Source organism: Echeneis naucrates, chromosome 8, assembly GCF_900963305.1.
Source record: "Echeneis naucrates chromosome 8, fEcheNa1.1, whole genome shotgun sequence".
NCBI lineage: Eukaryota > Metazoa > Chordata > Actinopteri > Carangiformes > Echeneidae > Echeneis > Echeneis naucrates.
In genome coordinates, this window is record NC_042518.1 from 2229702 (window position 1) to 2257261 (window position 27560).

At 45.7% G+C, this 27560-nt stretch overlaps 1 protein-coding gene across 2 annotated transcripts; it reads right to left on the reverse strand.

Moving 5' to 3' along the window:
- Positions 1 to 1350: 1350 nt before the first annotated feature.
- lrrc4ba (leucine rich repeat containing 4Ba) lies at positions 1351 to 26047 on the reverse strand. 2 transcript variants are annotated; one of them, XM_029508911.1, is made up of 3 exons: positions 25922 to 26047; positions 6027 to 6560; positions 1351 to 3303 (listed from the first exon to the last, which is right to left on the reverse strand). In XM_029508911.1, exons 2-3 carry the CDS (start codon positions 6270 to 6272, stop codon positions 1351 to 1353), a joined length of 2199 nt encoding a protein of 732 aa, XP_029364771.1. In that variant the 5' UTR covers positions 6273 to 6560; positions 25922 to 26047. The 2 variants fall into 2 exon arrangements, with proteins under 2 accessions (XP_029364771.1, XP_029364772.1); XM_029508912.1 differs by lacking the exon at positions 25922 to 26047 and adding an exon at positions 21017 to 21137.
- Between the last annotated feature and the right edge of the window lie 1513 nt (positions 26048 to 27560).

The window sequence follows — 27560 nt, forward strand, 5'->3', positions numbered from 1 at the left end:
CAACGAAGAGCTGGAGTCAAGTTCGCCGTGGAGCCTGAAGGGTCAGGTCAGCCCCCCCCTCCTTTGCTCCAGTGACCCTGTTTATGTCAATGCGACAGCGGGGAAACATTTTAAAAGACTACAAAAATAAAAAAAAAAAACAAACAAACAAAAAACCAAAAAATAAAAAATAAAATAATAAAGTTGAGACCAAAATAAATTCACTCATATTCACTTTTGCCAGGTTTTTCCATTTTAGCGCCTTCTCGATGGACGCCGCTCGCCCACGTGTCCTCTCACGGCACAGTTGGGGCGGCCATCTTGCTCCAAGTTGCAAGTGAGGGCCACTACAACAGCTCTGCGTTTGTGTGTGTGGTTTTTAATATATTCATCAGATGTTGTAGTTTTCAGTCAGAAGCTCGATAAAGATTCTTTATAATTTATTTCTTTGAATGAAAATATATTGACGGTATATATAATATGTACTTTCTTTCCCTTTATTCTAAGTCTCTTTTATCGCTCGTTGTCCTTCATGAGATGGGATTGCTCTTCTCCCATGATGGCCCACTCTGTTTCTCTCCTCCTTTCGAAGGAGACAGTAGCCAGCGAAGGTGTGAAACGGAAAAGGAGTGAGAAAGTGAGAGTGAAACTACTCCAGAAAACACAATAGTTGTTGTCTTGTCGCTCCACAAAGCACGAGTCTGATACGCGGCGTCCTGGACAGATTCGCCGTGCTGCTAATTTTGCTTCGTCTGTTCGGTTTTAGTGCTTCCTGGAAACCTGGAACTGTACCGCTCACCCAAAACCATTGTTTGTCATTCAGCGTCTCTGCCAAACACTAATCTGACAACGTGTTCCATGGCCAACATTATGTCTCCCACCAAATATATACACTGAATGTGTCTGGAAATATACGACGGAATCTGTATAAAACCTAGAGAGGCCCGCTGCCGCACACGTGTGTATTTCATAAGCTTTCCACCGTTTGTGATTGTGGACGCAAATGGGAGGAGTCGGCTTCATCTTGGACTTTGGCAAAGACTAAAGCAGGCTGCACACAAAACTGAACGATTGTGGCGTTTGTGGTTTGCATCCAATATGTTTGTGCCTGATTTAGTTGAAGAGTAAGGGCAGATGCTATTGTGGGAACTAGTGCTGATCAGATATCGTGCTCTTAGTCTCCTTCAGTCCTCCTATCTGCTTCTCTCTGTCAACAGACTGACAACACAAAGCAGTGACTATGTGAAATTTCATCTTTTCTGGAATCCGTCCACGAGGACAGTAGGCTACAGTCAGTCTCATACACTCCCCGGCGCCCTCTGTGTCTAGCATCCCTTTCTCCTTACCTCATACTTACACTCTCACTTTCACTCAGATTTGAGTCTCTTGCACATTTTCTTTGGAGCCGCTCTTAAAGAGCAGCGGCTCGTTCTGGCCTTTCCCCATTAGGCCTTTCAAAGAACTGTGGAGGCCCAACTGGGGGAGGGGCACGGGGGAGGGCAGGGTGCCGCCCGTGGGCGTCCCCCCACCGGTGGATGGCGGAACCTGGGAACAGGATATGGATGTGTTCTGAGACTGAGAACAGGGCGAGGGGTTGTTGTTGTTGTTGAGCCCAGAGCCCAAGCCCAGGCCCATCATGTTGTTGGTGAAGTGATGGGTTTTGTAGTAGTGGTTCAGGTGGTCTGATCGGGCCAGGTTTGGCAGGTTGACCAGCTCCGGGTGGTGCAGCCTGAGGCTCTGGCCCCCTCCTATTCCACTGGTTCCGCTCTGGCTGACGGTGGATTTTCCTGAGATGCCGCTGCCTCGACTGCTGGCCCCGGCCCCCAGCTCGTCCTCCACATTGATGATCTCGATGGCGCGAGCGGGGCCATGGTGTTTGTGCAGCTGGTGCTGCTTCCTCAGCTTGTAGAAGACCACCAGCATCACCGCTGCCATGAAGGTAATGGCTACAAAGCAGCCAATGATGATCTTGGTGGTCTTCATCACGTCGTCCAGGCCTGAGAAGCCCGGCTGAGTGATGGGCACAGTGAAGGTGGGGCGGGTGGCCCGAGGAGATGAAGAGGACCAGCTTGTCGACAGGGAGGAGGCTGTGGTGGGGACGCCTTCTGGCCACAAGTGCCCCGAGGGAGTGGGGCCGGGATGAACCCGGATTAAGGTCTCATTGATGGAAATCAGCGCAGATTCTTCCTCTCCCGGGGGCTCCACTGTTTCCACGGTGACGGTTGTAAAGTAGGTGTAGTTGACACTGGCGTCGGCAGCAGTGACGTTGAGGACGGCGGTTGCCGTGGTGTTGCCCGCGGCGTTGGTGACCATGCAGGTGTACTGGCCCGTGTCTCGCAGGGTGACATTGGTGAAGTTGAGCGTGCCATCGTGCAGAACAGATATCCGAACCCGGTAAGAGCCGTGAGTCATCAGGGTGCCGTTAGGGGTGATCCAGTTGACCGAAGTCGTCGAGGTGCTTGTGCGGCACTTCAGCTCAGCTGCCATGCCTTCAGTGACGTTGAGGTCTGTAGGCGGCTCCACAATGACGGGCGCATAGCAGGTGAAGTGCGTCTGGTCTAGTTCTCCGATGTACTTGCCCTTTAGGAATGGCGGTGCGTGGCATCGGGCGCAGCAGGTAGTGTTGCTGGGCACTGTCTCTTTCAACCACCAGCTAAGCCAAAGGACATCACAGTTGCAGACCCAGGGGTTGTGGTTGAGGTGTACCCTCTCCAGCTGATGAAGGGGCGTGAAGAGGTCATGTGGCAAGGAGTGCAGGGAATTATGGGAAAGGTTGAGCTCTTCCAGGTTTTTGAGGTCGTCGAATGCGTTGCGTTCAATAACGGACACCTGTGAGTGCATGAGCCACAGCTTGCGGAGAGACACCAAACCCTGGAAGGAGCCGGGTCGGATGATCTCCAGCCGGTTTCCTGACAACTCAAGCTCCTCCAAACGCAGGAGGGCTGTCAGTTTGGGAATGTCCTTCAGTCCACACATGCCCAAGTTCAGGTACCGTAAGTTGATGAGGCCCACGAAGGCCGCGTCGGAGATGAAATCCAGCTTCTTGAGCTCACCCAGGTCCAGGCGTCGTAGCGAGGGCACGCGGTGGAAGGCATAGCCCGGCAGGGTCTCAATGGGGTTGTTGCGCAGCCACAGCTCCCGCAGCTTGCTGAGGTACTCAAAGGCGTGTGATGGCACCAGCGTGAGGCGGTTGTCGAAGAGCTCCAGCGTATTGAGGTTGGGCAGGCCATTGAACGCACCGACTTCAATCTGACGGATTTGATTTTTGGAGAGTTGGAGGATCTCGAGGTGCCTCAAGTGCTTGAAGGTGTCGGACTTGATAACCTAGAAGGACAGACAGAGATAGTGTCACTGTCTGACATGTGGAATGACTTCAAACTGACATTTGACAAGGGGACGGCTTTGGATAAAGTGAAAAAGGGGACCCTCAGTTGAGTTCTACAGAAACTCTGTGGCATGAATGTTAGTCCGCCCCTAATTTATCTCCTGCTTCATGGTCTATTTTCCTCTAAATGGGACATCGTAAAAATTAACATCATATTGAAAGACTAGAGACTGAGACCATAAACTCATTGGAACAACAGTAACTGAGCTCACAATTCAAGGGAGAAATAGGCAGATTTTCCCATAGACTTCAATATAATTCTGTTTTATTCCAACAAATTGGGATTATTGGATGCAGGTTTAAGGCCTGGCGTCTCCATCCAGCACAGCCTGTGAAAAATGACCAAAACAGATCACAATTTAATTTCGAGTCAAAAGCTTTATAAAGCATGAAAAGCGCCAGTATTTTGGTAAAGCTGCCATAAATGCCGTCCTCCTCCTGACCTTATTTCACTGCCTGCACCAGACACTCAAGTGCTTTTCACTCTACTTTTTCTGTGAGACTGAGGGTGTGGGGGGGCGGGTTCTTCTGACAGTGATAATCCCTCAATAATAAACTGATTATCAATGTTGGATTATTCACATGAGGAGTCACCACAAACTATAAAATAAATATAGTAATATAAATAAAAGTTTCAGAAAATTAAAAACAAGAAGAAACAAACTAACAAAACAAAAAAAACACCCAATACTTTAATCCAAGTTATAGAGGAGCAGATAAAAAGATGGCGGCTGCGCAGGAGGACGTGGGCGCCAAAGGCCCAGGTCCAACCGGAGCTAATTTGGCGAGAGGTGAAAGACGGACAGCTAGAGAGCGTTACTAAAAGCCCCTTAAATCTCTGACTGTTTGAGTTTTGTGTGGCCAAAGCCCCGAGTGAGGCGCAGACTCCTGGAGTTAGGCCATTGCCTCTTCTGTATGTAGAGCAGGAAGGGGGAGGGTGGCGTTGAGGCAACGAGGGGGGAGAGAGCGGGAGATAGCGAGAGGGGTGGGGATGTTTAGAGGGGGTGGGAGCTGTCAAGGCTTTACTCTCAGGGTACTCAGTGAAGGAAAAAATAAGCCTGAGAATCTAGGATGCCTTCAGGTGTTAAAACATTTTTAGATTTTTAATCATTTCAAGTGGGGCTGCAGGATACGGTGAACCGAGTCCAAATTTGTAGGCTAAAAACGAAATGTGGCGACTATTGTTAATGTTATTTCTTTTTTTATTTTTTTCTTCCTCGTGTGAGCGGCGCCGCTTAAAACGCCAGCGCGCCAAATCACAAGGCCCAATGTCCCGTTTACGCTCCGTTAATGTCACACAACGTTTGATAACAAGATGTTTTCCTCCGAGGAGATCACATTGGCCTCTGACACGATAAGAGAAGTGCCGGACAACTTTGTTCAAGATGCTCGTTGCTTTTCATTAATGGAGATAAAAATGTGGTGGAAATGAGTATTAAAAAAGAAAAAAAGAAAATGAAAATCACAAAAGAACAAAGCGCTGTCAGCGACATGAAGGGGAATACAATTACTTCAAATGCTGCTGCGAAGAGTAAAATTAGCCCACTCTGTTTAGAAATGTAGAGCTTCGTGTGCTTTGTATCGATGGTCTGTGGTTAAATGATCTTCCCTTGCAGCTGTAAAGCCACAAAACGCCGTCTAGGGACTCTAGATAAATTGGTAATGCATACAAAAGGCAGCACAGTGTCAATTCATAAAATATTCCCTCAGTTCAGCCGAGGCTTAAGTGCCCCTTTTCCTACTATTACCACAGCCTTTACTCCTTTGTCTTCTCCTACAACTTCAGTTTCTCTGAGAAAACCTGTATCAACAAGTTAATCCCAACAACCCGACGTTCCCTTTGTTTATTAACAACAACAATAACAACAACAACAAAAGCAAACATACAAACAGATATTGTAGTTAAGTATAAGTAAATATATGACTGTCTGTGTGTGGATCTATTTGAGACAATCGTCAGTCTGTCAACATGGGATTAGTCGCTTGTATCAATAACTATATAAATAGCTACACTTATTACAAATGAGATCAATAGCTGTATTGAGTTGTGTGTCTAAAATGACGCTGACATGTGTGAGCTTTCTGTGTGGTTGTAAATAAAAGAGAGCGAACTCTGACCTCCGGTCGTTCATCGTTATATGAGAGACAAGCAACAACTGAAGGGAATCAATAATAAAAGCCCTAAATTACATTTCTTGATGCGAGTTGCTACAAGAAACAATGTGAATTTATTTGAAATTAAAAGGTCCAAGGTTACACATTTTTCTGCGGTTTTATTTGAACCGAAAACTGTCCAATCACAGAGGATCTGATCCTCTCTGCTGATTGGCTGTATGATCAGATAAAACAACACTGACGGAAAGTAAATCCCTAAAGGTCGGTTGGGTCTCCACTACATCTAAGGCTGGTTACTGCTTAGTTGTGACATCACAAAGTCCCAGAATTCCCAACGGCTGGTTTTACGGCTCAGTTTCTGAGTCCAGGCTGTGAGCAGGTCTCTGTGGGCTGAGACCTTTGATACCTTCACCGGCGTAGTATAGATCCCAGACCTGACCACGTGAAGGTCTACCTTTAGACCGTATGGACCTTTAACTGTTTGGACCTTTAAAGATGAGTTTGGACATTCTCTATATTTAAAGCACAACACAATTCAGGAACTCACCTGTATCGAGTTCTCCTGCAGATTGAGGTATCGCGTGTTCACTGATATGCTTTCGGGCACCTGGTCCAGGTTCTGCCTGGTGCAGATGACTCGGCTGGCCTGGTTGGAGCAGGTGCAGAGGGAGGGGCAGGAGGAGGCGGCTCCTACCAAGTCCGGCCCAGGGAGGAGGAGCCGCAGTAGCAGCTGGGCCAATAGAAAGAGGAAGGGGGAAGGGCCGGGAAGGCAGGTCAGCGTGGCGATGCGCATGGCAACTGGGACATGACCCTGCTCTTTAATCCGAAGGTGCAGGTGAGGTGACTCCACTCTGGTGGTTCTGCGAGAAAAGCTCCGCCCTTCCTTCGGTTCTCCAGAGGCAATTTGTTCTTTCTAATTCCACATCCTCCGAGATGTTTCCTGTCCGCCGTCGATCGCTCGGTTTTTTCCTCTTGTTTTTTGAACATAGAAATATGCAGATAAACAGATGTTATTTCCCCCTCTGTGCCGTCTGCGGATTTGAGCGAGGCTCTTTGTGAAGTGAGAAGAACCCAGGAGTTACTGTGGAAGAACAAACGGGAGGGAGAGACAATGAGAGAGCAGATATTAAAGGCAGAACACACACGGCGCTTCGTGTTTTCACCAACAGAGAATGAACAGAACAAATAACAAGTAGACAACTACAGTATGGCTTATCATGGGACAGCCTGTCAAAAAATCTTTGAGAAGCATTAGAACTTCTGTGTCACTGCTCAACTCAAAATCCCACATAATCCCCGAGCAGACATTTTGTCAGAAATCAAATCCATGCAGCCGGGGCAGGTAGAAGCCGATCCCCGTAATTAACGGTCCAAGGTGTTGGTACAGAAACACAAATAAAACACGCAAGCTGGAGGAGACAGTTGTATCTTTACCGGGCTGCATTTAATGCGTAAACATGAATAAATCAGTGAGACATTCATTTTTTGAAACACTGGGATAATTGTGCGCTGATGAGCACCGTCACTTACAATCATGGACGGGCCTACAGGCGCTCACCGAAGCTGATTGTCAGTTGAAGTTTAAGGTGTTAAGCCCCACATTTGTTTTATTAACAATTTATCGCCATCAATTGATTTATTCAGTAAAATGCCAACAAGACAAGTGACCTTTGCTCATCTACAGGTATATTCAGATAGTGTAACAAGCGAGTCCTGCATATTGTGGAAGCTTCAGGTATTTTAGTTATTTTTTAACGGCAGCATCTGACATAGCTCTGTAACTAAATCATTTCTTACTTGAATGCAATAAAATGAAATTAATTGATCGTAATCAATTCTGAAAATTGTCATCGATTAAATTAATCCGCCACTTACTTCAGCATCAGTTTGGATTTTTTAAAAGAGAGAGGGAACAAGGCTTTATTTAGACTAATAAAAACAGCACCCGCTTTGTTCAGCTGAATAATCTCCACGTAGAAATCAATATAAAATAATAAAAGTTGTGTTGGCTGTGATATTAACAGGTGCCATTTATAATCTGTGGAACAAAAACGTGAAACACATATAAACACGGTCGATCAGAGACTCTGCGATGTTATCACCGTGTTTCCTGCTTACATGGAGTGAAACAATTTTGGTGTTTACATGAAATCTGCTGAAATGGGCTTCTCATGAGTCACAGATGGAGGAAAGAAAAAAAAATGGCTTCCAACAACCAGCATCCACTTTGAGACAGGAAGCAACAGGGATTATGGGACATGTGGTCTTACAACCCGAGAACCATTAATAACAGCGCTGGTGTGAGTTTGGGGCTTTGTAGTCAACTCAGCCGCCGTCTCATTTGTTAACGCTAATTATACCGAGGTATAACAATTAATACAACGGTGATATAGTGATGTTTGAACACGCCGCCCTCGCCACCTTTAATTAAACTCGTACTTATCAAAGCCGTTCCAGTCCTTAAAAAGAGGAGACCGAATCCGGCAAGAAGTGTCACTTCTTGCAGCAGCAGAGACGCAGCGGTGGGACTGAAATGCTAATTCCACTCCTGCATGAGCGCAGGATGGAGGCGAATGGTGCAGCTAAAGTCCAACCCCACCAGCCTGGACAGGCACGCTAAACCTACCCCACCCAACCCTCTGCAGGTTATTCAGACCCAGATAACCTTAAATAAGGGCATCCTGCAATAGAGATAAAGCTTTTAACGATGATGGCTGTAATGATGGGACTTTGACACAAAAACTCATTTGACAGGCTGAGCATCCTCACTTGGCAACACAAGAAAAGGAGAGAGAGAGAGAATGAGAAGGAAAGAAGGATTATTAATCTGATAGATGACTGTATGGCTGCAGGCTGAGACGGGAATTATCAACACTACAGTAATAGATGAATACCGAACAGCTGCAGAGAGCAGGCCGGAGAAAGAAAGAGAGAGAGGGAGATAGAGACGGAGACAGATGGAGCGAAGGGTGAGTGAAAGGGATGATGAGGGATAAAGACCCAGAGAGAGGTATAAATAGTGGGAAGAGCAGAAAAAAGATCAGTAGTAAAAGAAAGATATATGTAAAAAATAGTACAGATGAGAAAATGGGGAGAGAGGAGGAACATTAATATTAATAATCGCTCACTCAGAGGGGGGGGGGGGCAGGCTCAATAGAGGGATGAATATAAAACAGAGATGGAGGGAGGGGAATGACAACACAGAGACGCATATAAAACAGAGAGATGGAGGCGAGAGACAATACAAGGAGATGAATATGAAACGGGGAGGGGGGGGGGGGGCATGGGATGGATCAATAATGGGAACCTGCTAGTTCAGTGACATTAAAACACACAAGGACACGATGAGAAATCACAACAGCAGCAACAGCTCTGACCAGAGTCACGGCAACATCTGCAACATCTGCAGCAGCCGTGCAACCTCCGCCTGCAAGCCGACTCCCAGCCGAGCTACAGCGGCCAGATAAAGAGCCAGTCAGTGTTATTTCTGTGTGTGTGTGTGTACACACACACACATCTATATATACATTTCCAGCCACCTTTATTCTCCATTCTCTCCCTTTTCTTATTTTTTCTCTTCTTGCCAGTGAGGAGTAAGTGTCAGAGCTATTTCAGGTAGACAACGTCTGAGCAGAGTGGAAAGGTGGGGAGTAAAAAAAAAAAGAGATTCAGTGGAGGATGAGGTTAAGGCGGGGGCTCTGAGGTTGGGTGGTGCTGTTGGAGGGGGGGGGCTGAGACTAGTTGGAGCCGACAGCTGGTTAGAGGCCAGTTGACTGTGTTCTGCCTCAGTGCTGTCACTGCTCACACAGTACAATAGTCCCCTACCTGTAACTCTCCCTCCTGTTCCTCCCCCCTCATCCTCCCCCCACCTCCCTCAGTATCTCCTCCTATAGAAGTAGCTGCACTCTTCTTTTCTGCGAACTCTTTTGCTAACTCACTCCCCGGAGCTGCCTTCCATCCTTCCTTACACTTCCTTCCCACTATTACCTATTTCCTGCCCCCCCCCACCACCTCGTCTCTCTCTGCATTCAAATCTTAGCCAACAGAGTTACCATGGTTACCTATTCACCACAGTCTCCCACTCTGTCCAGCTGTATCCCACCAATTCCACATCCACCCCCCACCCCCGACGCCAACCCTCCTCCTCCTCGCTCATTAGCAGCCTATACACATTTGTACACAAATGGCACAGAGCGAACATGAGAGTGAATGAGAAAAACCACGAGGTTGCAAAAACAGCGATTCTGTTTCATTTTGTTTTGTTTTTTTTCTCTTCAGCGGCGATTCGTTCGAATTGGCTCCGCCGCGTCGCTTCCACATGACAAACAACCATAAATCACAAGTGTAAAGGTCAGGGTCATCGCTCCCATGAGTAATGACGCAGCGGCAGATTAAAAAGGTCAAGCAAAGTGGCATTCTGCTGACTAAAAAGAGATTAAATAGAAGTTAAAATAAATGAAAGACCGAGTTTTAACGTCGGGTTCTTCATGTCGGCTTCAGCAGGCATTGGAATAGGCAGAACAGATTCATTTTGAGCGTCACCTGATGGCTCCATAAACAGGTGACAGCAGTTTCAATCCCAGTCGGTAAAACTTTTGAAAAAAGTCCCCCCCAATAAATAAATATGATTTCAGCATAGTCTGATTCCAAACAGGACATTTTAATAATATTTTACTGAAATGACATTGTATGTAATTATGACTGTTTCTTTTTTATCACAAATATTTTATTAAAGCATCTATAATCCAGTCAAAGTGTGATTGAAATCATTACATGACCAATTTCAATATCCAACTGAGGAGCTGCATTTTCCTTGATTAAAGTCAAACATATCACAACACTGTTGTGTGTTTTTTGCAGCATTAGCATTGTGTTGCTACAGAGATGCCCCAACCTTCATGTTGTATTCTGTAGAAGTAAAAGGAAGTTCACAGCATTTTTTGAAAAATAAATAAATAAATAAATCAATAAAATAAAAATCTGTGAAAATGAAACGCAACATTTAGAAGTTCAACTGAAATATCTGCCATTATAAATGATTTTATATATGTACATGTGGAAGGGGTTGTTTGAAAAGACAAACCTGCAATCTGCAGACACACAAAGTGGCAGAGGCAGCTGGTGAACACAGTGGAGCAGCGTTTGGGAGCATTTAGAAGCTAAAGAGCCAGATACATCCCTCAGGAGCGAGCAGAGCCAAAAACAGAGCTAAAAGCAGAGTAAATATTGGACTTACATTCAGAGGAACTTTAACTAAACTGTTTTTACTTTACATTTTTTTGCAAACTCTTTTCCAGTGAAAGGTGTGTGTGGTCAAAAACACACCTTTCATGACACTTCCATGCAGCTGCTGCTTCCATTCATTGATTCAGTTGAAGAACGACAACAACGAGGAAATGATGTTCGCTGTTCGGTGTGGTGGACTACAGTTGCACATGCAGGTTTTTAGGTGTGCTGACAGATTTTCCTGTGATGGGGAAATGAACGGAGGCCAGTAGGGTTTTAAATGGAACATGCAAAACTCACCGATCATTTAAATACAATGACAAAAACAATAGAATTCATTACTGTCGACTCAGAGTCCTCCTGATGTTTCTCTTAAATTTTACCTTGAGCTTCAAAGAGCAGCTTCAGAGCTAAATATTTTCATATTCACTCTTATATACACAGTATAATCTCTGCTCTATAAAATGCTGAAAATTAAAATGATTTTTTGGAGCAAAAGAAAAATTCCAGCAGCTTATTCTGCAGACACAAAACTTCCCTGTGATTTATTTATCTGTAGGATCCAAACAGGACTTTATAATAAAAATTTTATCAAAAAAAAAGGTCTATCTTTGGGTTTTTGCCTCAATGATGTATCCTGCAAATTTTATTCCATCAAGATTTATGTCGACCTCCAGCGGCTGGGTAATTGAATTTGGATAATTTTACCCTCCACTACATCTCTGCCAGTGACCACAGGGCCATAATGTCAGCAGGAAGAGGGTGGGATTAGGAGGAGTTTGCTTCTTCTGTCTCCACCTGAAGCGAATGGTTCTGACCAGGAATGGAAACTTTTCTTCCTCATACAAACAGAGCGAGATGGGGGAGACAGCGTCCTGCCTGCACATCCTCATGGAGGTCCATCTCTAATGACCTGCTGCACGCCAAGATGGCAGCTCACGCAGCCACAAGCAGCCAAACGGGAGAAGAAAAAGGCTAATAATGTTGGTTTATGAGATGGTAATACAGCCGTGACCTCCTCCCCCCCCGATGGCGACGACATCGTCCTAATCGAGGATTTATCTCTGAGGCTTTAAGAAAATCTGTCCTTTAATTTTAAATAATTAAAAACAGATTCTAGCTGCTGAAGCAAAGCTGTGGATGTTTCAGGGCAGCTGTTGATTCAGTCAATCTGCTCAATCAATTTCCCTTTTATTAAATTCAGTTAGCGGCGGTCGATGGCTGATATGACTCCTTTTTCTGATTAGCGGCATTGATCACCGACTGATCACTGACACCGACCGACACCCAGCTGCTGCTCCTCAGGCTTCGCCGCCCAGAGAAAAATAAAATTCAAACGGAAATTGGCTCCTTCGACCTGAACGGCATCAATATTGGCCTTAACGGCCCTACATTACCGATACCAATAAAAAACCAATCAGAAACAATCTGGCAGAATGTGCAGCACACATGTAAACAGCAACAATGCTCGTGGTGGCGGGGGTTGTCGTAACAGGGTGATGGGGAGGGCAACACAGATCCACCTCCTGCCTCGTTCCCTCCAAACCTCCGTCCCCTTTTCAGTATGAATGCCAGCAGCGATGGGGGGGGGGCGTCCTCCAGCTCCTGCAGGCATTACTAGGGGTGTCAGGGGGGCGGTGAACAGAGGACAGTCTGCCATGTACTACATTTTTAAGATGACGACATATTTAAGGTGCTTTTGTCGCCGGACACATCGTCTCTGAACCCTAAAGCCCAACTGAGACCACAAACTCAACCAGGAAGCAACAAATCAAGAGAGAAGTAGGGTCATTTTTCCATAGACTTCAATACAATCTGACTTCTTTATACAACCAGTGGAGTCGCCCGCTGAATGCAGGTTTAAGGCCCACTTTGGTTCACTTTGTATATAATCTGTGCTCACGGCTCATTTTGTCTGAAGTCTTTTATGAAACAAAATAAAAACGGCCTTTATTCCAGAGCAGACATCAGTTTTTGTTTTTTTAAGATACGGACACTAATTTCTACCAGATTCCTAAAAAAAAGTTTATTTCTGTTGGGAACAGAGCGACAGCGTCACTGTTCCAAACTACGGGGCTGATTTTTTTTTTAAAAACTAATTTGAAGGGAAATGAGGTTTTAAATGAACTAATGGAAGAACAATACAAATGCTGTATTGTTTTCTCACTTCTTTACTTGTCAGACTTGTCAAACACTGGATACTTTGACATTTTAAGCCTCTGAAAATCCTTCAGATGAAACAAGGAGGAATAATTTAAATCCCCACAGAGACCCGAACTTCAGAAGAGGGTTCTCAGATAGACATCTCTTCATTTTAAGGCCTACTGAATGTTTTTGGCCACCTCGGGGGATTTATTATCACCCTTTAAGCTGATGCTTAAATAGTGATGCTAACACACTCACGCACACACACACACACTCCTGCAGTCACATTAAGGCCTTTTCGCTCTGTTTTTGGTCTCTTTCAGCAGCAGCAGCAAATCACTAATAACTGTCTGTGTTTCATATACAATGAATGCCAGCAGAGCAGAAACAGCTCTGCATCTAAATCTGCTCACTAAATTTAGCATCAAGCTAAAAGGCCAAGCTGTTGTGAGCAGTGATTTAGCTGACTAAACATTTAGCCAAAGTTAGCTAACATCAGCTATCATAAAAACCAAGTGACACTGCAGCAGTTAAAGCCCAAAGTGTATCGAATGGAGTAATGGAGCATTTTATTACTAATGAATGAAACTTCTTTTTTGGAAGAAGAGCAGTATTTTTTGAGGCCACAGTGTGGCCCAAATCTGAGCAGATTCTGGTTTTAGAATCAGTCCAGATGTGGAAGCAGCATCTGCCGAGCTGGTTACATCCTGTCACACGTGGAATGCAAGACTGACAAGACTGATTATCAATAAAAGCGTTTGAAGCTACTCATACAACTTCAAGTCTGACTTCCAACCGGAGCTGTGGCGTTTTTCTCTTCGTCCTTTAAATACCAGATTGGCTCCATCATATTTAAACAAAGTGATTCAGATTTCTACAAAGGCCGGCCCCCTCCAGTGAACACAGAGCGCCCAACCGGATCAGTCTCTTCTCGCTGCGTCTTGTTAGAAGGGAATGTGACGGTCCACAACACAATCAAGCCGGCTGCAGCGAGGTCTTTCACTTTCCCAGACGTTCATTTCTGCAGGCCTTCCCGGGCCGGGGCCGAGCCGCTCTATCAAAAGTGTGATCTCAATGCTGCACAGCTCATAAGAAGCAGACAAATTTAGGATATGATAAATCAGCGCTAATATGATTACCCTCAGTGTCTGCTGGTTAACATAAAACAACCACTAAATTTTCACTTAGCAGGCGCTCCTCGCTCAGCCTGCAATATCTTGTTTGTCCCAGCCAGACAAAGGCGGGGAAAAAAAAGCAGCTCATGCAGAACAACACACAGTAAGCAACAGCCGGACTAAATATAAACCGAGCCACTTGAGATAAAACGTGCATTCAGAAGTTTAAAATGAAGATATTCCGTATAACAAACCGCATCTCACTAGTTCCACGTCGGGTGATAATCCCGCCACAGAGACAGTTTCACTATAACGGGCCTATTAGCCCATAATCCCTTCCAGACCGTCCACAGTCTGCTGCTAACCAGCATTAATTCTGAGCTCCGGCTGCTCTCACACTCAGCCCCCTCCTGGTCCCACGGTAGTCTATCACACTTAAAGCTCACACTCTTCACAGGCCCTTATAAACATTTAAAGCATTTGAATAACTGCCAGGGAAAATTGACTTTGGGATGAAAGACTGAGGGGTTGGGGGTGGGGTGGGGGGGGGGCTTTTAAAAAAATGAAAAGAGGAATTCTGCATCAGGACACAGAAGCTCTGATTTAATGGAAAACAACAGCGAGAGAGAAGAGAAGTAGCCGAGTCATGCAGAGGGTTTTCTCCTTTTAATGATGGGGGGCACCGGGCTATGACAGAAGGTACTTGTGAACAGTTTCTAAATGGGGGGGGGGGGTGCTGTCCCTGTGTCCTATTGTGCAGGATGGGAAAGAGGAAGCCCCACACTTCCCCACTCTGTCTCCTCCACCCTCCTCCCCCCTTAACACTGAAAGGAAGCTGGACAAGTGCTGGCCTTGCTGGTGAATGAGGCCCGGACATCATTTGCCCCCCCCCAAGCACGCACACACACTATCAGCAGTGTGACTAATGGTGTATCAGTGTCGTTTGCGTTGCCTCAGTTATACCTGATTCATGTCTGGCTCTCAGGGGAGGAAGCCCCCCCCCCAGGTTATTGAAATATTCAGATGTCAGATGTTAGCCCAGATGACTCATTGATCCCAGTGGATAAATATACACTGGTCTTTAAATGCAGCCTCTGAAATCTCCAAACTCAAGGATGAAAAAAACAAAAAACACACAATTTTTGATCACAATTTTCTTTGACCTAAATGGAAACCTTCATGAAATAATCTGCATCACACGGACGACCAGTGGTTCCATGAAGGAGGTAATAACAGGTTAGATATCTTTAAAAGAAAAAAATGGAATACATCCGAATAATATAATAACATGCAGCGAGAGCTGAGCCGTTAAACAAAACAGGGGACTGAACAAAGAGCGAGAGTAAATTACCTTCAGACACAAATAAATAAAGTTCTGTTTTTGACCTTTTTTAAGTGTATATAAATAAATATATTTATAAATGTATTTTGTTATGGACTACAAATTCAATATGCTTGTTGTTCAGGGCGACGCTGACCTGGACAAATTTATTTATGGATTTGGAGCTCAGCCAGTCACACAAAAGGATTTCCATAAGTTTCTGATGGTGTCAGAGAAAAAGAAAAAACAGCTGCTGTGCTGTTTCCACAATCACAAGGGTCAACTGTGGTGAAACTACAAAGGTGCTATTATTTAAAAACCGCTGCTGCAAGGAATTGTGGGATGTCACACCTCCATTCCTTACTTAAAGGGAGCTAAAGAGGAGAAGACAGGAAGCGTTGAAGCTTCTCTCTCTCATCGTGGCTGATACTTTCAGGTCATTTCACTCCTTTTGCACATTTCACTCTGCGGCGCACCTCGAATGCACCGAGGACAGCCTGGGCTTACAGCTACTGCGTGCACTTTGAATGCTACGGCAGGCAGGAGCTCAGACAGCATAGAGTGATGGGAAGGGAACATGATGGCAGCAAAACGGGTTGACATTTGGACCCACTTCAGATACAATGCAGGAAGAGAGCAGATTGTCCAGAGAGAAGCCCTGCAGCTGCAAAAAGCAGCAACCTGAAGACGTTCAGATGCATAAGGTTCTGTTACCTTTGTAGCCGGACTACAGCAGATAATGAAGGTAGTGATGGTAGAATAACATTTTGTATTAGTGTCTCTAAACAACAACAAGGCAGAGTCACATTGTGCGCTGCTCAAACTGAACGTGACAAATGTGGGCTTTACAACAATTGTTTGGATCGTATCGGGTTTTCTCTCCTGGATCAAACTGAGATTTAACGTCATAACAACGACTGGCTCATATTACAAGAGCTGGATTTCATTGGATTTAATAGTGTTGCATCTTTCCAGACTTCATTGTTTTCCCAATTTCATCTGTTTGTTTCATGTGAGGATTGTTGAAATTAATGGCCGTCTGCTACAGGCACCCGGCTTAATCATACAACCTGTTATTTTCCAGCTTACTTTCATTTTCTTTCAACATCAAATCAATTGGATGAAGTCTCTTTTGAAATCGTTCCTGGACTTGGACTCTACTTTGACCAAAACATTCATAGATTTTGGAGATTAAAATTAATTTTATACGATTAAAAGCTAAATAAGAACAAAAAGGAGAAACTTGATGTTCCGTCAAAACTGAAGCACACTAATTCACATCCTAGGATTCAAACACAATAATTTTCCACCTTCTTGGACAATCAGCCGCTCGACTTGCTGCAGGTATCCGTGTCACCAGACTGACTGAAGGAACTGTTTCATTTTGGATGTGGAATTTTTAGGCTTTGGACAAAACATGATGTGACTATTAATAACACAAAGGCCCCCTAATTCTCTTCAAACTGTATGATTTTCCTTTTTTTCTTATTTTTGGTGCAGTGGAAAAAGAAAGAAAATAAAATGATTCGAATGAAATTTTTTAGAAAGAGCAAATTGCCAAGGAACGAGTGATTAAATCTGGATCCACCGATTTGTCACATTCTGTGCAGGAACATTTCGTGTGTGAATCCCGATGCAGCTAACTGATTTCTGCACATCCTCCGTTAGCGGAGTGATAAATAAAGGCCTGTGCAGCCTTGAGGTGTTGGGCCCTACCTGTACGTTACACTCTCTACTTCCATCTCTTTCATCCAACACTTTGGATCACACAACTTCGCCAACAATCAATTTCAACTGCGTTGAGTCAGAGATTACAAAAATGAAGACGCCCTGATTTAACCGGGAATTTTCTTCGACACCTGCATTAAACTGGATTACAAGGAGATTATACGCTCGTCAATATTTTCTTAAACTCACACTGTCACCAGTTGAACTGGTTTCCAGCTGGTTGAAACTGCTGCAACATATTTCAAATGTAAACACACTTTTGATGTCTTCTATGATGCCTCGTTAGCACTTGAGCTAATGTGTTGTTTTGTTCTCCGTGCAGAAGGTCAATTGAGCTTATGATTGTATGATAAACTATTAATTAGACAGACACTCCTTCTCATTTCCTCCTCGTTTCCTTTTTAAGCTTCTTAGCGTGATCTCACGACAGGAGGACGTGCGGCCTCTGATGCCGCTGTCCTCCCTTTTCACATGGGATTTTTTTTTTTTTTTTTTTTTTTTTTAAATTGGAGCAACATTAAGACAAAAAGTGCTTATTTTTAGCGAACAGCTCAGCAGCACGAAGAGCTTTCTTAAACTGGAGCACTCCACGCTTTATTCAACGCTCATCCCTGTCAAATGAGATCTGCCCCCCCCCGCACTGTCTCCCACCTTTGGCCTCCCACTCAAAGCATCCAAAGATGTGCCATTTGCCCTCATTAAGATGCAGGATGTGGAGAGAAGCCCTGATCTATTCAGAGCTGCTCCTACAGGAGCGAGGACCTCTTCCTCCTCAGAGGGGGGGTGGGCAAGAGCTGCAGATTAAAAGTCACCGTGCTAAAGCGCCCCCATTAACAGACATTCCTCACGTTCAGACTCCTGACTGGGGGGCTCCGTACCACTTGTCATGACATGCTGGGATAAAAGTCTTTTTAATGTTAACGTTTTCAGATTCACTCCGGCAGCTCTAGACTTCAAATAAAATCCAGTTCTTTCTGTCCTGCCCAGTCCTGCCTGGTCGGGACGCCCGTTTGGCGAACAATTAATCCGTATTTAAGGTTGTTAAGTGTGTTGATACACTAAATTCCAGCGCGCTGAGACGGAGAAGCCAAAGCCAGCAGCTAATCAAAATGTCTCTCAGCCATTTACAGAGCAATGTAAACGGCACTTTTTTGGGGCGGGGGTTGAGTTGGTCTAAAACCTCTCCCCAGTGTTCCTCAGTTGAGAGTTTGTTGCTCGCAGCTGTTTTGAAGAGAGGATGACTTGGTTCAACATTGCTGTGTTTCATGCTGCCCTTTGCTTTCCCTTTTTTTTTGTTTGTGGGGGGGGGCTCAGGAGAAAACACACGAGTGTGTACGAGATTTCTTTCAGGAGGTCAAACTGCAGTGAGTCCACTCTGACTCCATGTGACTGTGCGAGTGTGTTTAATGACATTTCTGTGATGGAGGTCGGTCTTTGTTTGTGGAACATGTCAGAGTGAAAGCTACAAGACTGTTTTGAGTCGACATGAGCAGAGGGGGGGTCACCTTTTGAGAACTTGTTCCTATATACTTTCACTTCATTGGGGGTCAAAGTTCAAAGCACACTAACTTAAAAAACCAACTACAAAAAAATACTAAAATAAACATTAAAAAAACAAAAAACAAAAAGAGAAAATATCCATCATAAGGATTTTGATGTTGATGGTATTAATGCATCATAATGTTTTATATTTCACTTTGAAATGTATCTGTCGGCCATCTTGCTTTTTTTAAGCCATATTTGAAGGGGCTGACCTGCTTTGGACTCTATCCTGATTGGATGATACAATCTGTCAATCGCATAATAGTCCCCCCCCCAGCTCATCCCCTCATCTATTTTCCTCTAAATGGGAGAAACATCTAAAAAATTAACTTGGTGTAGTGTTGAAGACTTGAGACTAGAAACTGACACCATAAACTGCCTCTGTCTCTTGTCACTGTATTTCTATGTAATTAAAGGAAAAAATGCCCCAAAAAATATATGACAACTAAACATGAACCTGCATCATTTTCTAATATAAGATTAATTTCTCATGTTTGAGTTTCTAGTAAACTTCTTTTTATTTGGGTTAAACTGGAGGTGAGTGGATCTTTTCCTTTCACAGACGCATCGTGGATTATTGATGCATTAAAGTGATTGTTCCACAAGCCCTTATAATAATACATTAAGTGTCTGCTGTCTGAATTTTCTAATCAGTTTACGGTCTCATCTCACATTTCAGAGCATTTCATTGGCATGTGAATGCATCGTCAAGTCAGTGCCAGACGCTTTAAAAAAGAAAAGCAAAAGAAAATGCCTACGCTCACAACAATGAGGTGACTTTTACATGAAACAAGATTAACTGTAGTAGATGGAAGATGAAGGAAATCTGCTCACTGAGAGCACGTGGGTTGGCATTTACAGCAAGTGCAAACACTCGCGTGCAAAAACATTCTGAAGCACATTGTGCGATTTAATATCAATCATTCCTGCAGTTACATTGTGGAGACTCTGTGGATCAGCATGTGTTGTAAGTGCCACACTCTGCATTCCTGTTCATATATTTGTGTATAATGCAACTCTAACATTTGCACTTCTGAGGGGATTTATGGTTCACACTCTTTAGGTGGTGCAGAGCCAAAGAGTGTGCACTCTTATTATTAAGTATAAATCCAGCAGTTGGAAGTTGGTGTGCTGCACATCCACAGATCAAACGCAGAGGGGTCGGGGGTGGGGCAGTTTCAACAGGGCTGCACTCTTGAGTTCACTGTTTTGAGCACCTTTAATGTGCAAACGCATTTGTCTATAATTAGAATAAGTAACGGCATAACAACGACTTCTGCACTAGTGAAGGTCAAGGTCATCGCTACAGGACAAACAGCAGCTGAAGACACGTGTCCAAAAATAAAGGTCAGAAATGTTGGAAACAGCAACAATTAGAAGAAAGAATCAAAAATAAATAAGAAAATAGCACAATATTCTGTGAACTAAAATAAGAAAAAAGGTACCCAGCAATGGTCAAGACATGCAAGATAATACAACAAATTCACAACATCCTACTGATGCCCACTCAGTTAATACCATAGTGAATAATAATAAAAAAATAGGGGACTCTGCAGTACAGTGTGGTGGGGGCTCAGTGTTTAATTAGGATTTCAGGGGTGGAAGGAGGCAAACAAACATGGAGACGGTGCAGAGCAACACGTGGGGCTGAGGTGGAGACGCTTTAATTATGTGTCCATCTGTCAGAGCAGCTCACACCGGAGCATCGATGGGTTGTTTTTCTTAAACAAACAAATGCATACGTAATAAGCTGCCCTCTCTTCACCCCCCCACATACACCAATCCATCCATTCAGGCCTCGCCCCAGCGTCCTCTATGAGTGACACACTGACTAATACACAGACAGATATACTCTCACACTGACAAACACGATAAGCCTTTCCCCACGAAAGACTGACACGGACTGACTGATGGACGTCTCCATGGAGACCAGTCACAGAGACTGACACAATGTCTCTCACAGCCGAAACGCCTCGCCAACCGAATCTGAGAGAGGTGAGCGGGAAGAAAGGAAGGAGAAGGAGAGATAAAGAGTGGAAACACACCGTGCAGCAGCCGAGTGATTACAATGCAGTGCTGATATATTCCTGTGTGCGTCTGTGTGTGTGTGTCTGTGGTGCAGATCTGGTCTAACACGGTCCACATGATCCGTCCTCGCTGCCCTCCGATCTGCTCCTCTCACACCTTTCAGTCTCACCCCGTCACCTTTCCTCCTTCCCGCCGCATCCATCCCATTCCTCACCATTTCCTTCCCCTTTCCCCTTCCTGCCACCTCAGGCATGTTTATTTCCACACCTCACCTCCTCTGCTCATTTCTCCACCCTTCTCCTCTCTGCAGGTTCGTCTCTCCACACCCCCCTTTCTCCCTCTCTCTCTCCCTCTCTCTCCCACGCTGTGCGAAATGGAAGCTCTCACAGAGACCTGAGGTTGCCATAGTAACCTGCCATAGTAACCACTCACCATCTTGCGTGTCTCCGTCATGTTTGACAGGGGCTCAGGGCGTCCGCGGCCCCGCTCTGCAGCTCCCAAAGTGGGGCGTCACTTCGGTAAACCCCTGCAGCGAGATGGAAAAGTGTTTTTTCTTTTCCTTTTTTCTTTCTGCCTTTCTTTCTCTTTACTTTTTTTTTCCAGCCTTGCTGAACTTCCACTTTAGCACATTCCTGAGGAGTGCAGTAAACTGATAATTGACTGATAACAATAGTTACCTGGCAGCCGGTTTGCTATATTATTAGACATAGGTCATCAGAGGAACACGGCTAAGAGGAAAATTGGCTCTGACTTCTCCTGATGGGCTCCAACTTTCTCCATTTTAATGATATGACCAAATCAGGACTAGCTGGGGCTTTAGGTGCTCATCAATATCAATTAACGGCCAATGTTTCAATTGTCCCACACAGTGAAATATGAGCCTGAACGTCTCACCGCTGAGCCACCTGATCCGAAAGTCGCCACATGAGAAAAGTGCAAGGGGGGCAATATGTATAAATAAACTGGTACAACTGAGTCAACACTGCACAAATGTCGCAGAGAAAACAAATAGTGGAAGTGCGAACGGGTTCACGCCAGAGTAACCGTCCCAACCACGAGGCCCGATCCGTGATTAATCACAGCCCTGCTAACTGCCTCCTCTGGGCTCTTAGCGGGGCCTGAGGGGACCACGTGTCTCTCCAGTCACCATTTCGCCGTGACATCAGCGTCTTGCCCCTAAAAAATACCACAACCTCCATCTGGATATCGACCCGCCCCCCAAAAGTTTGATTACGTGTCATCTCTTTGCAACAGCGCGCCTACTCTTCTCTCCAGGCATCTCCTCATGATGGAAGCCAAACCTGTCTCTGTCAGGCTTGAATCACAAGGAGACAAGAAAACAACAACAAGGTGATGAAGAGGAGGAGGAGGAGGAGGCAAAGCATCACACTTTGGTCATCAGGTATATAATTTCATGTATACTGCTTGCATGCTCTCATCTGTTTTGTGTTTTGCCATCTACATCATCAATATTTATACAGCCATCATCATCATCATCATCATCAGTATGCCACGACTGTGCAGCCTCCAGCCAACGCAGCCAGTCACCGAGGCAGACGGAGGAAAGGCCCCAGCCTGACTCTGCAATGCTGTACTGAGCCCTTATGCCGTCACTGACCCGAGACAAACTCCCTTAAGACTCCGTGGATGTGGCCGAGCCGACGGTGGCCACAGAGCGTGGTGGTCACCGAGGCCTGACCGCCTTCATTACCAGACCGCATTCATGACTACTTAATCTAACCGGGAGGAGATAATATCGCTTCTTCTTCTCTAAAGTCAATATTGGGACACACAGCTCTTTTCAAACTGCGTCCACCCACCAGCTGCTCTCCGCCGCCATCTTTACTTGGCCAGACAGAGCTCCCATAAACTCGGGGGGGATCAACCATTTTCCAGGCATCCCTCTCCACTTTTGGTCAGGATGAGAAGATATTCCTCGTTTCTAATTATGACAATTCATTGGATTAGAGCATTAACCATCGTCATTTCTCCAACTATTATTCAATAATTAATGCCCGGACAGTCATCATGATCCCTGAAGGGCCGACACCCAGGCCCGGACAGGGGACTCAATCAAACCAATCAGGGCTAATTATATCCATTCCTGCCGCAGATGGGTCAGTGCCCATGTATTCCCGCCCCTCCGGTCACTAAGACCCAAATTGTGCCATATTATGCACAAAAAACAGAATCTCAGATCTCGGTCTCTTGGGTTCAGGCATGGCACGAGCACGAGGCGGCCAGCAGCGACATCTGTGATATGATCCCAGTGTCTCAGATGAGGAGTGTGTGTGTGTGTCGCCGTGCTGCATTATTAAGGAACAGCCTGAGGTTAGTTCCCACAATTTTCAGCCTCTCATGGCTGATCAGCGACTCTCTCCTCTTCAACCTGTGCACATCAGCAAGTCGAAGAGCCATCAATCACCGTCGCCCTCGCCCTATGAAGAGATCAGCGACCAGCTTGCCCTGATTAGAGCAGTTTTAGTGTCATCTATAATCCCCCCTGCCGTGCACGCACAGATCGGTGCGTGTGCATCAACACACATTGGCACAGACTCCAAATTTAGGGCAACAGTTACACTCTTTGCATCATAATGTAGCAGCAGAGAGGTCCCTCTGAATCAATGCAGTCCTTTGTCCTTTCAGGTACAGTAAAGGGAGAAGGAAAGGCGAGCTACGCTGGCCAGATCCGAAGCATCCTGGCTTCATTCAGAAGAGGCGCATGCCGCCGACAATGGATGATGTTTTTGGGGGGGGCAGTCATTGATATGCTGGACTTCTCTCGTGCCCTTTCCCCTCCTCATGAGTTTGTTTTGAGCGGATTTGGGCCCGGCCTCTCTGCATCTCCTCTGGAAATGATTTGTACAATGGCTCCCCAATTCCAGTGGAGCAGTATCAAGGCGGAGAGGCGGGGAGGGAGCCAAGCATTATTATCTCAAAGTCACACCTTCCCTCTCGGCCAGGTGTGCTGGTGTAATTTAGCATGTCCCTGTTAACCCGCTTGCTTGTTTTCATCAAGCTCATCGGCCATGCATAAATGGTGCACCTCGGAAATTAAAGCACAGCCTGGCCCGATTCCTCAAACGGCCGGGATCGGTCAGCTGGCGCTTAATTTGTGACACGAGGAGGATTCAGCGCCCGCACAAAGTCATAAGGATGGTAGAAAAGTTAAACTTTTTCCTCCACAAATGCTGAGGAATTTTAAAAAAAGAAAAAAAAAATTATCTTCTGAGAAGATCTTTGAATATGTTAGCTTTTACTGTGATAAACGTGAAGCAGCAGAAAAATCCAATGTCCCATAAGCTGATCTTTCCAGCAGCTGAATTTTAATAACATGCATGTTGGGTCAAGAGGTGTCGTGACTCTGCACCTTCAGGACTTTACAGGAGGTTCAGCCAGAGTTGTGCTCTGGAATTGCTCTGCTGCCAGGCCTTTACTAATTCATCAAGCTCTTGCTTCTCTCTGCCACCAAATTCCCCAGAATGAAGCTTGTAGGAGTTCACCTCTGTCCATCCATAAAACCACACCGAGGACGTTTCAGTAAAACCTCTCCTGCTTTCCTTGGAGCCGCCTCCTTCTCATAAATGGCTGCCTTTTAGCAACCTGGCCCACTTTGAATTTGTTCCAGCTTAGGTAACGCTCCAGAGGTGGTGTTGGATGGGGAGGGGGGTCTGGGGGCAATGACAAAGTTCAGAACGAACAAATTCCACTGACATTTTGGCCTCGCTTTTGCAGCAGTGACACGTCTTGATATTTGAAGCGGTGCCCCGAGCTGGAAGACCTCGGCTTTTTAAATGTGATACCATGTGACAAGCCTCTCATGGGGGGGGGAGGGGGGGGGGCAGTGCTGATGCACACGGGCACACGAGCTGAAAAAGCATAGAAGCCCCCCTTCCTGACTGTTGAACGTAAACGGTCACAATACCAAGTGGATAAAACACATATGCCCACTTTACAGGTAGCATAAAGATAAAACAAAAATAAAATAAAAAAGCTCATGCCAGCCTCTTAAAGTTTTATATTTGTAGGCCTACTTTGGATGTAATGAGAAAGAAGCTGCGTCTCGTAAACGGGATGTGTCATGGTCTTTCATTTGACACCTGAGCTGCTGATGGGGACGAAGTTTACAGGTAACCGGCGTTAAAACTCATATGGGAGCACGAATAAAAATCACAGGCGCTAAAATGCAAACAGCAGAATTGGATCCTTTAATCAGACTGGGGGTAAAAAACAAAGATGGTATCTAATCGTATGTTGGACAGAAATGCCTTAAAGCTCCAGAGTTTCCCTTCAATCCTTCCTCTCAGATGCAAATCTGCAAAACTTAAAGGGAGCTCTTAATGCCCCCCCCACGTCCCTCCTTGTTAGAGCCCCAACCCCTCTCTTGTCTAATCCTGCCCCAGTGCCCCACTTCACCTTCCAACACCCCATTAATGACTTATTCTCTGTATCACAAAACTCAGGAGATCATCCAGCTGCTCCACACACGCACACGCACACGCACAGCCTGCAATCTCCTCCCAGTCCGTGCGGATTTCTCAGAAACACCGCACATTAGCATTTAAATCCTCTCATAACCGAATCATTGTGTTGCAGATAGCGGCAGTAGATCTTCATTCATCGGTCCGGATCTACCCCCCCCCCCCCCCAGGGGGGAGGTGAGAACGGGGGGGGGGGGACTCTGACTCACAGTTTAACCCGCCGCGACACAATCCGCAAGATGCCTGCGCATTTTTTGTCTCCAATAAAATAAAATAAAAAATAAAAAAGAATAGACACACACATCCAGTGGGGGAGGGGTCCGCACCGGGGACCCGCAGACGGGCATCACCCCCAAACTGCCCCCCGGTCAGCCGTCAGCTGCGCGCTCAGAGGAAGCTGCTTTACCGCCAAGGTTAGATGAACTTGTACTGACAACACAAAAAACACACAACACCAACAAACTAAAGCTGACGACGTCGGAAAAGTTCAAATCTTTGATGCAGGTTAAAGCAGATGTTGGAGATTTGGTTTATTTCCCATCTATTTTTATTAGTCTATCACGGGGAACACACACACACACACACACACACGCCTTGTCTCGTCATACGTGTGAATCCCGGAGAGTCCAGTGAGGAGGCCTCGGACTGGATCACACACACACACACACATCATATCAGGTCCATGAATAAGGATTTCCATCAGTAGTTTGTTGCGCGCAAAGCAAACGCACAAACTGTCTGGACACACAAACACACACACACACACACACTGCACTGACAGACACCAGACCATCAACACAACCACAATCTGATGAATCGGCATCCTCCAGACTGTGTGAATGTCATCGGGACTCACCTCTGTACTGATCCCGGTCCAGAATCCGGCTCGCTCCGCTCGGTACTCCAGCGCTCACCTTCCCTGAAATCAGAGCGTATTCCACTGCAGAGCCGCCGCCGACGCTGTCTTCTTCTTCTCCTCCTCCTCCTCCTCTTCCTCTCTCCTCTTCCTCTCTCCTCTCTCTCTCTCTCTGATTGATTCAGCCTTTCCAGACAGCGCGCTGTAATGAGAACCGTCTCAGAGATCTTCAGGTGGACGGACCCGCTGGACTGCTGCTGGAACACCGGATCAAATATTTACCCATCTTATTAGACATCTATCAAAAAACAAACAAACAAACAATAAATAAATAAATAAAAATAAATTCCGATGCCTTATGTTGCTCTCTGCAGACCCACTTTTAAATATCGATAAAAAAAATTAGACCATATAATAAACAGGGATCTGCTGTGATAATAACAATAATCCTCATTCTTTATAACTTACATGGACCAACTGAAGTTGCATTTTACTGCTCAGCTGCACATTTTCTCAAGTTCTCCTTTATTATTATTATAATTATTATTATTGTTATATTTGCATGTGCTTGCAGACATGTTTCCATATGGTCATATAATCTCTGTAATATGATGATGGTGCTGTTTACAGCTTGTTACAAGGAACATTTGCTGCTTGGCTGGTTCCCTTGGCAACGCTCAAGCGCGCGCGCGCGCGCGCACACACACACACACACACATATATATATATCGTGGGAGCCCCACCTGTACAGCACTGCCTCATTGGAAGTGCATGTATAAGTGAACACAGGGTGCACAAGTGTGTGTTGATTGACCTCAGTGTTTGGCAAAAGGTCCCCCTGGGGATGTGTGTTGGAAGGGAGGAAGGAAGGGAGGGAGGCAGGGGAGGTGGGCGTTACATAATTAAAAGGCGGGGGGGAGACGGGTGAGGTTTAAGGTCACGTTAAGGTCACAGGTGTGGTCAGCTGTCAATCACCCCAACAGGAAATTAACAGGAGGAGCTGAGAGAGAGAGAGAGAGAGAGAGAGGGTGGGCGGCTATCAGATAGCTGAGGGCAGGAGTGATGGGTGAGTACTGAGGGTGTGTGTGGAGGGGGCAGGGTGGGGGTGGGGGGGAGGAGGGGGGGGGGGGGCTAAGACGGGTGATTAGTGCTGGATTGATAATGTTCTATATCGAGAATCGGAGGATCACTCTTTCTCACATCCTTCCACCTCAAAGCCAGCTCTCCATCACGTGTTCACACACACACACTGCTCACACACGTGTCTTCCCTCCACCACTGCTGTGTCTCTCTCACACACACACACAGAAGATCGTGGTGATTTAGATGGAGAACAAGCTAATGACGGCGCCTCACATATTCAGCGTGGAAGCAGCAACAGGGTGGTCAACCTGTTTCTCTTATTAAACTCTGCACAGCCTTGGCCGCTCTTTTATGCACAATATGTTCTCACTCACTCACCCCCCCCCCCCCCCCCCCCCACCTCCCCTCCTCGGCTCCCCGCTCTGCAGTGAGGGTCTAGCGGCGTCCACAGCCTGTCCCAGTCCTCTGTAATCTCAACAACGGCTCTTGCTCAGTGCTTTTTGCACTGCGTCGCTCCTTCCTCTCTCTCTCTCCTCCTCCTCCTCCTCCCCTGCTG